Source organism: Pocillopora verrucosa, chromosome 14, assembly GCF_036669915.1.
Source record: "Pocillopora verrucosa isolate sample1 chromosome 14, ASM3666991v2, whole genome shotgun sequence".
In the NCBI taxonomy this organism is placed as follows: Eukaryota; Metazoa; Cnidaria; class Anthozoa; order Scleractinia; family Pocilloporidae; genus Pocillopora; species Pocillopora verrucosa.
Genome location: NC_089325.1, coordinates 10,392,547 through 10,405,595, shown reverse-complemented (window position 1 = coordinate 10,405,595; position 13,049 = coordinate 10,392,547). Strand labels below are relative to the sequence as shown.

Sequence of the window (13,049 nt, the reverse complement as noted above, 5' to 3'; positions counted from 1 at the left end):
ACGTGGATGCGAAACAATATCACTTAGCCCCGCTAAACAACTCGCCTCGTCAACCAATCAGAAGGCGAGATTTTATGCAATGATGCGATTCTATCTGATATTAGGTCTGCTGACTTGGAAAATACTACACCTAAAATTTAACATCAGCAATCTTACGAGAGAAAGCATAAAGGCTAGGTCTCTCTGACGGCTTATCTCTGGTTGACATTTTAACCAATTCTCGGACCCTTTCATAAAAACCCAACAAAGACGATATCGCCTTAAGCATTCTTCCCAATGAAAAAATGTCACTGGCAACGCCATAGAGTCGTTCACTAACAACCTCAGGGGCTAAATAGCTTTTCCCTTGCATTTCATAACGGTGCCGTTTCTGCGGTACAACGAAACAGATGAAACCTTAAGGCTCTTTCCAAAGTCAATAAGAACTGGGCTGAATTCCCCAGAGGTTGAGGGCCGTTCTAGTACGGGCGACCCTAAAAGCCGGAACGGCGGAATGGCGGAATGGCGAAAAATGACCCCAAATCCTAAAGCACGGAACGGCGGAAAGTGACCCTAAATCCTAAAGCACGGAACGGCGGAAAATGACCCCAAATCCTAAAGCACGGAACGGCGGAAAATGACCCCAAATCCTAAAGCACGCAACGGCGGAAAATGACCCCAAATCCTAAAGCACGCAACGGCGGAAAATGACCCCAAATCCTAAAGCACGCAACGGCGGAAAATGACCCCAAATCCTAAAGCACGGAACGGCGGAAAATGACCCCAAATCCTAAAGCACGCAACGGCGGAAAATGACCCCAAATCCTAAAGCACGCAACGGCGGAAAATGACCCCAAATCCTAAAGCACGGAACGGCGGAAAATGACCCCAAATCCTAAAGCACGGAACGGATGCCAGGGCATGTTGCACAAATTTCGTACAAAGACACCAAGCGCTTAGCTCATTTATCCTCACGACGATAACGCGCGTGACTAAAATTAAGTGTTACTAATTTTTTTTCTTTTACTGAGTGGTATAAATAATAATGAACCATTATGCCTGAAAGATAGCTGCGCTTTCGCGTTGTAAACCTGTTTAGCTACCTTTTGTTATGCAAAATTTGCCATGAGTTTGTCGCGGCATAAAAAGTCGCACAGCATGTGGAAACCAACTCGACATACCACACTACAATAAACAATTATAACTTTGATACGTTTCCTGGTCACGTCTGCATTGATTTATTGAAACAATAATATCTCATATGCTTGTAAATGTGAGAACATCACAGGAACGTTTTCAGGCTTCTCAAAATATGACAACGTTCAGCCCCAGCTCCAAACTTAGACTAGCGTAAGAAAGTTAGCAGAAGTTGAAATTCTTCAAATTCGTCTCGACGGCTTCCTTCTTCTAACTTTCTTTTGTCTTTTCACACCATGAGAAATTCCCACGCGCGTGACACCCTGCAAACCTCTCTTCAACTAGTGTTACTCAAGTCCCAAAACTTATTCGTGGATGGAAAAACGCTCGTATTGAAGGGCTCGTAACGAGGGCTTGCTCTCACGCTAGTCTAAGTTTGGAGCTGGGGCTGAACGTTGTCATATTTTGAGAAGCCTGAAAACGTTCCTGTGATGTTCTCACATTTACAAGCATATGAGACGTTATTGTTTCAATAAATCAATACAGACGTGACCAGGAAACGTATCAAAGTTACAATTGTTTATTGTAATGTGGTATGTCGAGTTTGGTTTCATGGCAAATTTTGCTTAACAAAAGGTAACTAAACAGGTTTACAACGCGAAACGCAGCTATCTTTCATGCATAATGGTTCATTATTATTTATACCACTCAGTAAAAGAAAAAATTAATAACACTTAATTTTAGTCACGCGCGTTATCGTCGTGGGGATAAATGAGCCAAGCGCTTGGTGTCTTTGTACAAAATTTGTGCAACATGCCCTGACATCCGTTCCGTGTTTTAGGATTTGGGGTCATTTTCCGCCGTTCGATGTTTTAGGATCTGAGGTCATTTTTCGCCGTTCCGTGTTTTAGGATTTGGGGTCATTTTCCGCCGTTCCGTGTTTTAGGATTTGGGGTCATTTTCCTCCATTCCGCCATTCCACCGTTCCGGCTTTTAGGGTCGCCCTTCTAGTACAACATTGTTTCCTTTGATGTCGTTATGAAGGTATCCTTTAGAGTGCACGTGGTCTAAAACACTGCATATCTTTTTAAATATAGAAATACAGTTTGCTTTAGTAACTCCGTTGTTATCGGCCGCTTGATGGAGAGTTACACTTTCATGCTGAACACCATGAAATTGAGTCACAAGGCATAATGGTGAGGCCTTTGTAACAACACCAAAAATCATGGGTAGATGTGGATGGTCCCCAAAGCAGAAACGACCTTTGCTTCGTGGAGCAAATCTCTCCTTGCTCGTTCTTCATCCTCTGACGTTTCGTTGTGAGTCATTTGCTTGACAATAACGTCGAAGCCTCGATAGCGCCCGAGAAAACACTGTCCAAAGCTTCCACTCCCAACTGGATTTTTAGACAAGTATTCAATGTTTTCTGGCCTGAGTTCTTTGGGTTCAAATCTGGATCCATTGCTCGCTGTGGTTTTTTTTTCCAATTAAAAAGGTTTGATGACGTTTCCCACGAGGTTTCTGCGAGACAACTGCGTCGGCACCAACAGCCATTTGAATCATCTTAGCAGCTCTTGAACAACCACCCAAGGCCTCTTTCATCTCTTCACTGCCTGGTTTAAGCGCGAGGATATGGGGTTTCTTGACATTTTGTGGCTCAAAATGTTGGTCCGAAGGAGGCAGTTTCGTTTCCTTAGCCTCAGAAGTACAAGGCACCAACTCATTCGCTTCGCGGTTGAGTGATTGTAGTTCAACATTTTTATTCGTTGAATTCGGCATATTCTTCCCTTGTTTACTCTTTCTCCATTCTTTTCTCTGTCTGTTTCTTTCTTCTGGAGTGTTTTTTCGTGATTTAATAGCTCGCTCTTTTCGTTCTTCTTCATCTTCAAATTCCTTCACAAATTCCGCCATCATTATGTAGCTAATTGATCTATTTCCGAAACACAAATGAGCTCGTGATCGGTGTAAAAGTATAAAACAAAGGCTTGTTGATGTGCAGGAAATTCAATGCTCGTTTTAATGAACTTGATGATATGTGAAAGCCCGAGTTGCTCTTCAATCGTTTCTGGTTTGCTTTCATTACGCGACATTCTTCTGTCAGAAGAGTGTCGGGGAAAACACCTCGCAAGGATCGTACGTGACAACACCCTCCACGCCTCGACTAACGCTAAAAAAGCTCCATACAATTCCTTATAATTTTATTATAAGGAATTGTATGGAGCTCTCCGGGATACTTACAGTGCAAGCCCTGTGTGTCTTCTCATGGATAATAACAATAAAAAAAGTAACAGTTGACTGTGAATATATGAAAATCATACAAAAAAGTCGTACATGTGAAATGAGGATAAGGAAGGTGAATATGGAAGCGATCTTCGCCGTAAGGGCTAGTCAAAATGCGGCACAACTCGTAAAAATACTCAGCGATACTTCACACCAAAACGTATAATAAGTGATTTATTATCCAAGTACTGCTTTATTTTTTATGCACTTCTTATAAGGTGGGAAAAGCAAAGCACGCAGAGAAGCGGTTTGTGACAGGTCTTGCGCTTGCACATGAGGTTTGAAAACGATTCAAAGTTGAATTTTTATTTTCGATCTTTGTTCTCAAATCGTACACATTTGAAAGTACTGTAAGTACAAAAGTGTTAATTTATCGATGAAAAGTGATGAATAATTCATCGCTAGTAGCAAACTGTTTAATCTATCGGAAGACGAATTCTCAAAGACATGGACGAGCTTTTAGCATATAAAAAAGAATTTCTAAAACTTCATTTCATTTTCATCATCCGACTCAAACAGATGGCGCTGACGCTTCGCGGGAATCGCTGCTGGTACTTGAGGAGCTGAGGGCTGTGAACTCAGAACAATGGTACAAATGTTAAATTCGGCACCAGCGAAGGCAAATGTAGCTAACCTCTCAAACAGGTTTTTCGACAATACAAAATAACCTTATACCATATTGCGCAAAATTTTTGCTCCATTCGAGTGCTATTTACACTTTACTTAGTGCAGTTGGATAATAATGAACTCTACTTAAGAAGTAGTGAAAATAAGACCTGAAAAAAATTCAGACCTGTACGGGATTTGAACCCATGACCTCCACGATACCGGTGCAGCGCTTTACCAACAGAGCTAACAAGCCAACTGGGAACACTACTTAAGCAGTAGTGAAAATAAGCAGCCTGTGAGGTTTCGGCAACGGAAAACTAAGGGACAGTAATAAAACAAGAAACGCCAAATTTCAAGTGAATCAGTTACATTTTGTGTTGACAATGTTCAGCTGAAATATTGAAGTCTTAATGTTCGCGTGACCACTGTTTCACGTTACAGTCGTGTGTCTTCAAAACCACAAGTCAAGGTTTTTTCCACCAGCAACTGTCTTCACTTCCGTCGACTGGCTGCTAATTCTCATATTCGTAGGAAACTGTTGATTTGGAGATCTCGATTCTAAATCTTCAAATTTTTTCCTCGTTATCGCTCTGGCGTAAAATGCTATCAGACTTCGCGGGCGTTCCGGCGGTGGCTTACAAGTGATCAAGGATTTGAATTCATCCCGAATATCCGTGTTGTACGCGCTGTAAATGACCGGGTTTACAGTTCCGTTACAAAGCATAAGGAATGCTGAGATGGTGCTGTAGTGCGGGGTGAGCTTGTCATAAAAGCCGAAGTGAAGAGATAACTGTAAAATCCAAAATGGTATGAATGAAACGTAGAAGACAAATACCAACATCGCCAACATTTTGAGAGCCTTAGTTCTTCTCGCTCGTCCCTTTCGCTGTGCCTCGTGGAAGTGAAATCCAGGTGATTTAAGGAGCCAAAGTTTGATACCGATGGCTGAATACAACGCCAGAGTGATCACAAATCCCGCCGCCAACAACACTGTTTGAAATATAAACCACTGTACGACCTTTTCGTTCGTTATCCCCACGAAACATATTACGTCACCGATGCCGTGTGCTTTAAGATGCGCAAAAGAAAACAGCGGACTGCTATAACACCCGCTTACAAACTACGTGGTGGCAATGATAAAATACGCCCTTTTCTTCGACAGTAGCGCCTTCAAAGGGAAAAATATCCCCAGAAACATCTCCACAGCGATGGCTGAAACTGTCAGATTCGACGTAAGAATTAAAACTGCGGACAAAAACACGTCAAATCGTCAGAGAAACTCTCCGAATTGACCGCGAATATGCCACACTCCTCCTAAGAGCAGATAAACACAGATCATAGGTGTCATCTCTAAAGCAAAAAGAAGATCGGCCACAGAAAGGTTTATGATAAATAGGAAATGTACTGGTCGTCGTAAGTTCTTTCCGATTCTTCTGCTGGCTTTGATTACCACTGTATTACCCACCAGTGAGAGCACTATCATTACATAGAAAGCGATCATGAGACCGATCCGATTTGGTTGAATTTCTGTCCCAGTTCCATCTGCTGAGTAGCTATGATTTAAAGCCTTTTGGGAACTTAAATTCGTCGCATTTACAAAGTCATTGGACATCGTAAATGATCTGTCATTTCTCTCAAGGTCTTATAACTCAGAAAAAGTCTCGTCACGAGAATCAGGAATTCTCAGGTTACATCAAAATCCCGATCGATTAGATCTGTATGAGAACATTGCGGATTTCAGGTGTCATTTTATAGTTAAGAATGATGTCTTTTCCCTGTGGTCCAAATGTAGACATACCTTCCGCTTCTGTCACGACATTCCTGTTGTGCACCTTAAAATATATGCAATAACTCCCTAAGACTTCGCTGTTTGAAATCAACCAAATTACATTCATTACGGCAAAAAGAGAATTAATTCTTTACTACATTTACATGACAATCATATTTGTAGACAGGAAATTCATCAGCGCGATTTGCATTTGAATTAACAAACACCTGTTACTTTTGACAACTATTTCTCTACAGTTAACAATCTTTAACATTAGAGCTTTACCTCTTTTCATGTTGTCACCCATAATAATAAGCATTCTCACGTAATGCGAGTGCAAAGTTGTAACATGAGTACAAATTACAAATAACGCGCGTACGCTTTCAAATTTTCGTCTGTCTTGACTCTCTCTGACTTTCTTTCACGTAACTTATTGACGAGTAATAACATCGTGCTCACTAACACCAAATTGCCCTCGAATTCATGTTGTTACCTCTACGAATCCTGCACTACGCATAAAAATCGCGTGATTAGGCGAATAAGCGCACGCATCCCCAGAACACAGTTTAGTTTTCAATCAATGGACCAGGTAAAGAGGTACAGTGATCTTTAGCTCTTGAACGTGCGCAGTGACCTATACTTTTACTGCATAATTTTGGTGTTCAAATTATCCCTTTTAGATTGGAGGGAAAAAAAAGCATTGAAGGGGAAAAATAGATATAGCTAAAAACTTTCCCGTATCTTAAAAGCAAAGACGAAAGGACGTGCGTGATTAGTGCGTGATTAGTGCGTGATTAGTGCGTGATTAGTGCCAATACAGACATAAATGGAGCACGTTTGGCCCATCAAATGTCTTAAACAAGCATTTTTTAGACTTTATTTTTTGAAACAGACATTGGTCGGGAACATTAAAAGAAAGTTTAAAAAAATAGCTCGATAACTTTTTTGAGTGAGGAATAACCTTAAAAGAAATTATGCGCACCCGTTGAGTTGATTTGGTATTTTCCAAACACCAAACCTCACAATTGGTGTATATCATAAATTCGGATTTTACCTTTAAAGCTCTAAACCCATCCATTATGTTTTCTTGTGCAGCCAAAGTACTATGCCGTTCAAGAGGATTTTGCTAGTTTTGGCGATGGAAATCGTAATTTTAACCTTCTCGAATAAAAACTGTTGGCTATAATAAGTCCCAGAACGGAAACAAAATTTTATCTACGAAACGTAAGGATAATCTGGAGTAATAATTTCTGCTAAGGATCAGCAGTCATTACTTTAGCTGATGTAGATGATAGCCTTTTCCTGCTATTCTCGATGATGTAAGAGGCAAATAGCTATCCCACCTACCCTACCCTCGCATAAAACACATAAAAAGTCGTAAAACATAAGTTACGTGAAAAAGTAACAAAAGTAGAACAACGGAAAGAAACAATGAGGTGTTGAACAAGTTACCATTATATATTTTATTTCCTGTAAGCGGATTTCCACAATAACAACTCAGATTAAAAATAAAACTGAAAGAAGGCATGACATGGCATAATCACTTCTGACATAAATTGTCTTAATTGATCGAACACTAGGTCACCAGTTTGTTCGGACTGCGTTCATTAAATTCGGAATCGAAATTGGGATACTTTGCTGAGTGTCACATCAACTTCTAACGGGATGGAAAAGAAAACCTTATGCCATAAAAACGCTGAAAAATAACTACAATGTCTCTATTTGAGACTTTTATTTGTATAAGTTTATGGCTGAGATGACATTCTCTTTGTAACATTTGACAGCTAAATAACCTTAAGTTAAAACATGTTTACAACTGTCTTTAAAAATTGACTTTGTCTCAATTTGTTAACAGGTGTAGAGTGAACATTCACAGCTAAATTAGAAATGAAATTATTCAGTTCTTGCAAAATAAGTGTTTTATCATTTTTCGAATTTCTCTGTTTCTTATCCCGAACGTCATTGGATTAATGACGAGATCGAGAAACATCATGTAAACGCCGAACATGTGTACTTCGCGAGACATGGGAACGCCACGTGATACGAGAATACTAAGGGTGACATTTGGGATCCAGCTCAAACAGAAAAGGAACACTATCACCGATACGGTACGGGCGATGTGGATATCCTCTCCTCTGAGCTCGGTTACATGCGGTTCTGTTGTGGCTCCGGAGTGCCCTGGACGTGGCACATGTTTTGGGTCCTCGTCTTGGGACCTGTTGTTTGGTACCGCGATTCTTCTTCTATGGCGACGAACAACTTGCGCGATTTTGATGTAGCAGCCAATGATGACAAGGATGCAACAAGAAATCACCGAATAGCTGAAGATACGAAAGGAGATGTAAGCCTTTTCTGAGATCGAGCAAACTGCCTTGGAGGGAATAAACTGATATTTCCCCCATCCTAAAAAGGGTCCGCTGCTCAACAAAATCGCTAAACACCAGATCAACACAGTCATAAAGATGACAGACTTCTTGAAAAACACACTTCTATACTTGCTAGGTTTGACTATCTTGAAATACCGATTCACGCTGATCGCAGTGAGGTTGAAAAGACTTACGGCAAACAAAGCAACGCCGAGGAAAGCGTAAAAATTACAGAGCTTCTCTCCAAAACTCCATTCTCCTCTGATGATGGTGATGATCAGCATCGGAAGCTGGCACAGTGCCAGCAACAAGTTCGATACGGCAAGGTTTACGAAAATCGCATTGGGAATGGTACGGAGGTTTGTCTTTTTGTACACCGCACAGCAGACGATGATGTTTCCTGAAACTGCGCATATGAAAAGCAGAGCGACCAAAGAGACCTCGATAAAGGTTTGTGTTTGAGTTCGGACGGGTAACAAAAAAGATAATGTTGTCATTAAAACAATTTTGCAAAACTTCCTTGAGTCAAAATTTGTTGTGATTCTCGAAGCTTTTAAGGCGCAGGTGTTTTATCTGTGAAAGCTTAATGTTTTCGTAGATGCTATTTCTGTAACATAATGAGACCATAGGTAGACTGGGGTTAGATCGAATTATGACATGACTGTCGTTTCTTTATGAGAAGAAATGGAAATTTTCGTGTTTGCCCTCGCAATCGTATTCAAGGCATAAAAGCAAACTTGGTCACCAACACAAAACCCAGTAATCGTAAAATAAAGCAACTGGAGGAACGTACAACTTCCTGCATTTTTTGCCACACATCCTGTTGCGACCTTTTCTGCATTTATGTAATAAATAAATAAAGGACTTTGTTTCCTTTTTTATTGTTCAATTTCAGGCGCGCGCTCATTGGTTGAAATTGAATTCAAATGATTTAATTTTTAATGACGTAATATGTTTTATTGCGCGCACGAAAAAAGGTAGATTTGGGATTTTTAGAGTCTAACTGGACTTGTGATGTTCCTTCGGAATTTAATGGAGTTTTCTAATCGATTTTACGGATTTTGAGGGCTGTCGGGAAAACTGTGAGAACACATCCCGGCATATTCTTTAATTCTGAAACAGAAACACGACGAGAACTTTTCATAACGACGAAAACAACGTTCGCTATTCTAAACGACTACATCAATTAGCTTTTGGAAAACACCGGGACCACGATTCCTAGCGTTTTATCTCTTAGCGAAAAACAAACAGAACAAATGACAAAACTAAACGCAAAAAACGGATATCCAAAAGAAAAAACACATATACACCCAAAAGCACACAAACGAAGAAACGAAAGCACAATCAAAATTTAGACATTATATGACTGCATGTGGCTACTGATGCAAGACAATGTTTATAGTGTTGGAAAGATCCAGAGGTTGTATAATGACGCTAGAGGGTAGTGTTGTTCACATGCAAAACAGGAAACCTGCTACATCCCACATATTAATAAGTACCTTGTTCCACAAGAGAAACTGAGATGACTCAAGAATGATCAGAAGAGAGTGGATAATTGACACTCCACCAAAAATTAGATGGTCACAAACAATCATACGAACAATGATAATAACAATGATAACAATAGTTAACAATTGGGTCATACGTCAGCGTGCGTTCATCGAGATATGAAGCACGCGGGAAGTTTGGAGAGCACGAAAGATGCGTAAGAGTTGCTCGAGGCGAAGCCGAGAGCAACTTTAGCTTCTCGAGTGCTCTCCAAACTTCCCAAGTGCTTCATATCTCGATGAACGCACGCTGACGTATGAAGCAATTGTTTTAGAACATTTTCGACCCGCTGGAAAATTTTTTTCTCAAGGGATTTGTTTGCTGACGTCATGGGCGTGCACAATAGGAATATGAAGCACGTTCTCGCAATTGAATTTGATTACACAAATTTACTAGCTATGTTATAATAATAGTTGACTGTGAATATATGAAAATCATATCAAAAGTCACACATGTAAACTGCGGACAGCAAGGTGAATATGGAAGCGATCTTATATCCGCAGAGCGAGTCAAAATACGGCACAACTCGTGAAAATACTTGGCGATACTACACACCAAAACGTCTAAGAAGTTATTTATTAAGCAAGTACTGCTGTAGGTTTTATGCACTTCTTCTAAGGCGGAAAAAAGCAAAGCAAACAGAGAAGCGGTTTGCGACAGGTCTTGCGTGATGCTCGCGTCGGATTGGCTCATTAGACGTCAACTTGTCACATAATGTTTCAAAACGATTCAAAGTTAAATTTTATTTTCGATCTTTGTTCTCAAATCGTACACATTTGAAAGTGCTGCAAGTACAAATGTGTTCGTTTATCAACGAAAAGCGATGAATAATTTATCGCAAGTAACAAAGCCTTGAATCTACCGGAAGACGAATTCTCAAAGACATGGACGAGCTCTTAGCATATAAAAAAGAATTTCATTTCCATGATCTGACTCAAACACATGGCGACGACGCCTCGCGGGAATCGCTGTCGGTACTTGACGAGCTGAGGGCTGTGAACTCAGAACAATGGTTCAAATGTAAAATTCGGCACCAGAGAAGGCAAATGTAGCCAACCTCTCAAACAGGTTTTTCGACAATACAAAATAACCTTATGCAATATTGCGGAATATTTTTACTCCATTCGAGTGTTATTTACACTTTATTTAGTGCAGTTGGATAATAATGAACTCTACTTAAGAAGTAGTTAAAGTAAGGCCTGAAAAAAATTAAGGCCTGTACGTGATTTGAACCCATGATCTCCGCGATACCGGTGCAGCGCTTTACCAACTGAGCTAACAAGCCTACAGGGAAAATTACTTAAGCAGTAGTGAAAATAAGCAGCCTGTGAGGTTTCGACAAGGGAAAATTAAGGGACAGTAATAAAACAAGAAACGCCAAATTTCAAGTGAATCAGTTATGTATTTGTGTGGACAATCTTTTAGCTGAAAAATTGGATTGCGCTACTCATAAGATCGCGTGACTCAAGTCTTAATGTCGCGTGACCACTGTTTCACGTTACAGTCGTGTCTTCAAAACTACAAGCCAAGTTTTTTTCACCAGCAATTGGCTTCAGTTTCGTCGACTGGCCGCTAATTCTCCTAGGCAACCCATCCATAGGAAACTGTTGATTAGGTGATCTCGCTTCTAAATCTTTAAATTTTTTCTTCCTTATCGCCCTGGTGTAAAATGCTATCAGACTTCGCAGGCGTTCCGGCGGTGGCTTACAAGTGATCAAGGATTTGAATTCATCCCGAATATCCGTGTTGTACGCGCTGTAAATGACTGGGTTTACAGTTCCGTTACAATGCATAAGGAATGCTGAGATGTTGCTGTAGTGCGGGGTGAGCTTGTCATAAAAGCCGAAGTGAAGAGATAACTGTAAAATCCAAAATGGTATGAATGAAACGTAGAAGACAAATACCAACATTACCAACATTTTGAGAGCCTTAGCTCTTTTCACCCTTCCTTTTCGCTGTACCTGGTGGAAGTGAAATCCAGGTGATTTAAGGAGCTAAAGTTTGATACCGATCGCTGAATACAACGCTAGAGTGATCACAAATCCCGCCGCCAACAACACTGTTTGAAATGTAAACCATTGTACGACCTCTTGGTTATTTATGCCGACGAAACATATTACGTCACTTATACCGTGAGCTTTGAGATGCGCAAAAGAAAACAGCGGACTGCTATAACACCCGCTTACAAACCACGTGGCGGCAATAATAAAATACGCCCTTTTCTTCGACAGTAGCGCCTTCAAAGGGAAAAATATCCCCAGAAACATCTCCACAGCGATGGCTGAAATCGTCAGATTCGACGTAAGAATTAAAACTGCGGACAAAAACACATCAAATCGGCAGAGAATCTCTCCGAATTGACCGCGAATATGCCACGCTCCTCCCAAGAGCAGATGAACACAGATCATAGGTGTCATCTCTAAAGCAAAAAGAAGATCGGCCACAGAAAGGTTTATGATAAATAGGAAATGTACTGGTCGTCGTAAGTTCTTTCCGATTCTTCTGCTGGCTTTGATTACCACTGTATTACCCACCAGTGAGATGGTAATCTTATAACTCAGAAAAAGTCTTGTCACGAGAATCAGGAATTCTCAGGTTACATCAAAATCCCGTTTAGATCTGTATGAGAACATTGCGGATTTCAGGTGTCATTTTATAGTTAAGAATGATGTCTTTTCCCTGTGGTCCAAATGTAGACATACCTTCCGCTTCTGTTACGACATTCCTGTTGTGCACCTTAAAATATATGCAATAACTCCCTAAGACTTCGCTGTTTGAAATCAACCAAATTACATTCATTACGGCAAAAAGAGAATTAATTCTTTACTACATTTACATGACAATCATATTTGTAGACAGGAAATTCATCAGCGCGATTTGCATTTGAATTAACAAACACCTGTTACTTTTGACAACTATTTCTCTACAGTTAACAATCTTTAACATTAGAGCTTTACCTCTTTTCATGTTGTCACCCATAATAATAAGCATTCTCACGTAATGCGAGTGCAAAGTTGTAACATGAGTACAAATTACAAATAACGCGCGTACGCTTTCAAATTTTCGTCTGTCTTGACTCTCTCTGACTTTCTTTCACGTAACTTATTGACGAATAATAACATCGTGCTCACTAACACCAAATTGCCCTCGAATTCATGTTGTTACCTCTACGAATCCTGCACTACGCATAAAAATCGCGTGATTAGGCGAATAAGCGCACGCATCCCCAGAACACAGTTTAGTTTTCAATCAATGGACCAGGTAAAGAGGTACAGTGATCTTTAGCTCTTGAACGTGCGCAGTGACCTATACTTTTACTGCATAATTTTGGTGTTCAAATTATCCCTTTTAGATTGGAGGGG

At 40.3% G+C, this 13,049-nt stretch overlaps 2 protein-coding genes and 2 pseudogenes across 2 annotated transcripts; all 4 read right to left on the bottom strand.

Moving 5' to 3' along the window:
• Window positions 1–26: 26 nt before the first annotated feature.
• LOC131768800 (uncharacterized) lies at window positions 27–3,242 on the bottom strand. The gene is given in 5 exon segments (XM_066161013.1): window positions 27–351; window positions 354–466; window positions 2,132–2,366; window positions 2,369–2,627; window positions 2,629–3,242. Coding segments are annotated over 5 exon segments (1,230 nt in total). The 5' UTR covers window positions 3,031–3,242; the 3' UTR covers window positions 27–130.
• A 613-nt stretch (window positions 3,243–3,855) lies between these two features.
• Window positions 3,856–5,685, bottom strand: LOC131773861 (neuropeptide Y receptor type 2-like; annotated as a pseudogene).
• A 1,985-nt stretch (window positions 5,686–7,670) lies between these two features.
• On the bottom strand, window positions 7,671–8,761 carry LOC131773804 (melanopsin-like). Its single transcript, XM_059089755.2, has one exon. It carries the CDS (start codon window positions 8,634–8,636, stop codon window positions 7,671–7,673), a length of 966 nt encoding a protein of 321 aa, XP_058945738.2. The 5' UTR covers window positions 8,637–8,761.
• A 2,308-nt stretch (window positions 8,762–11,069) lies between these two features.
• On the bottom strand, window positions 11,070–12,486 carry LOC136278235 (neuropeptide Y receptor type 2-like; annotated as a pseudogene).
• Between the last annotated feature and the right edge of the window lie 563 nt (window positions 12,487–13,049).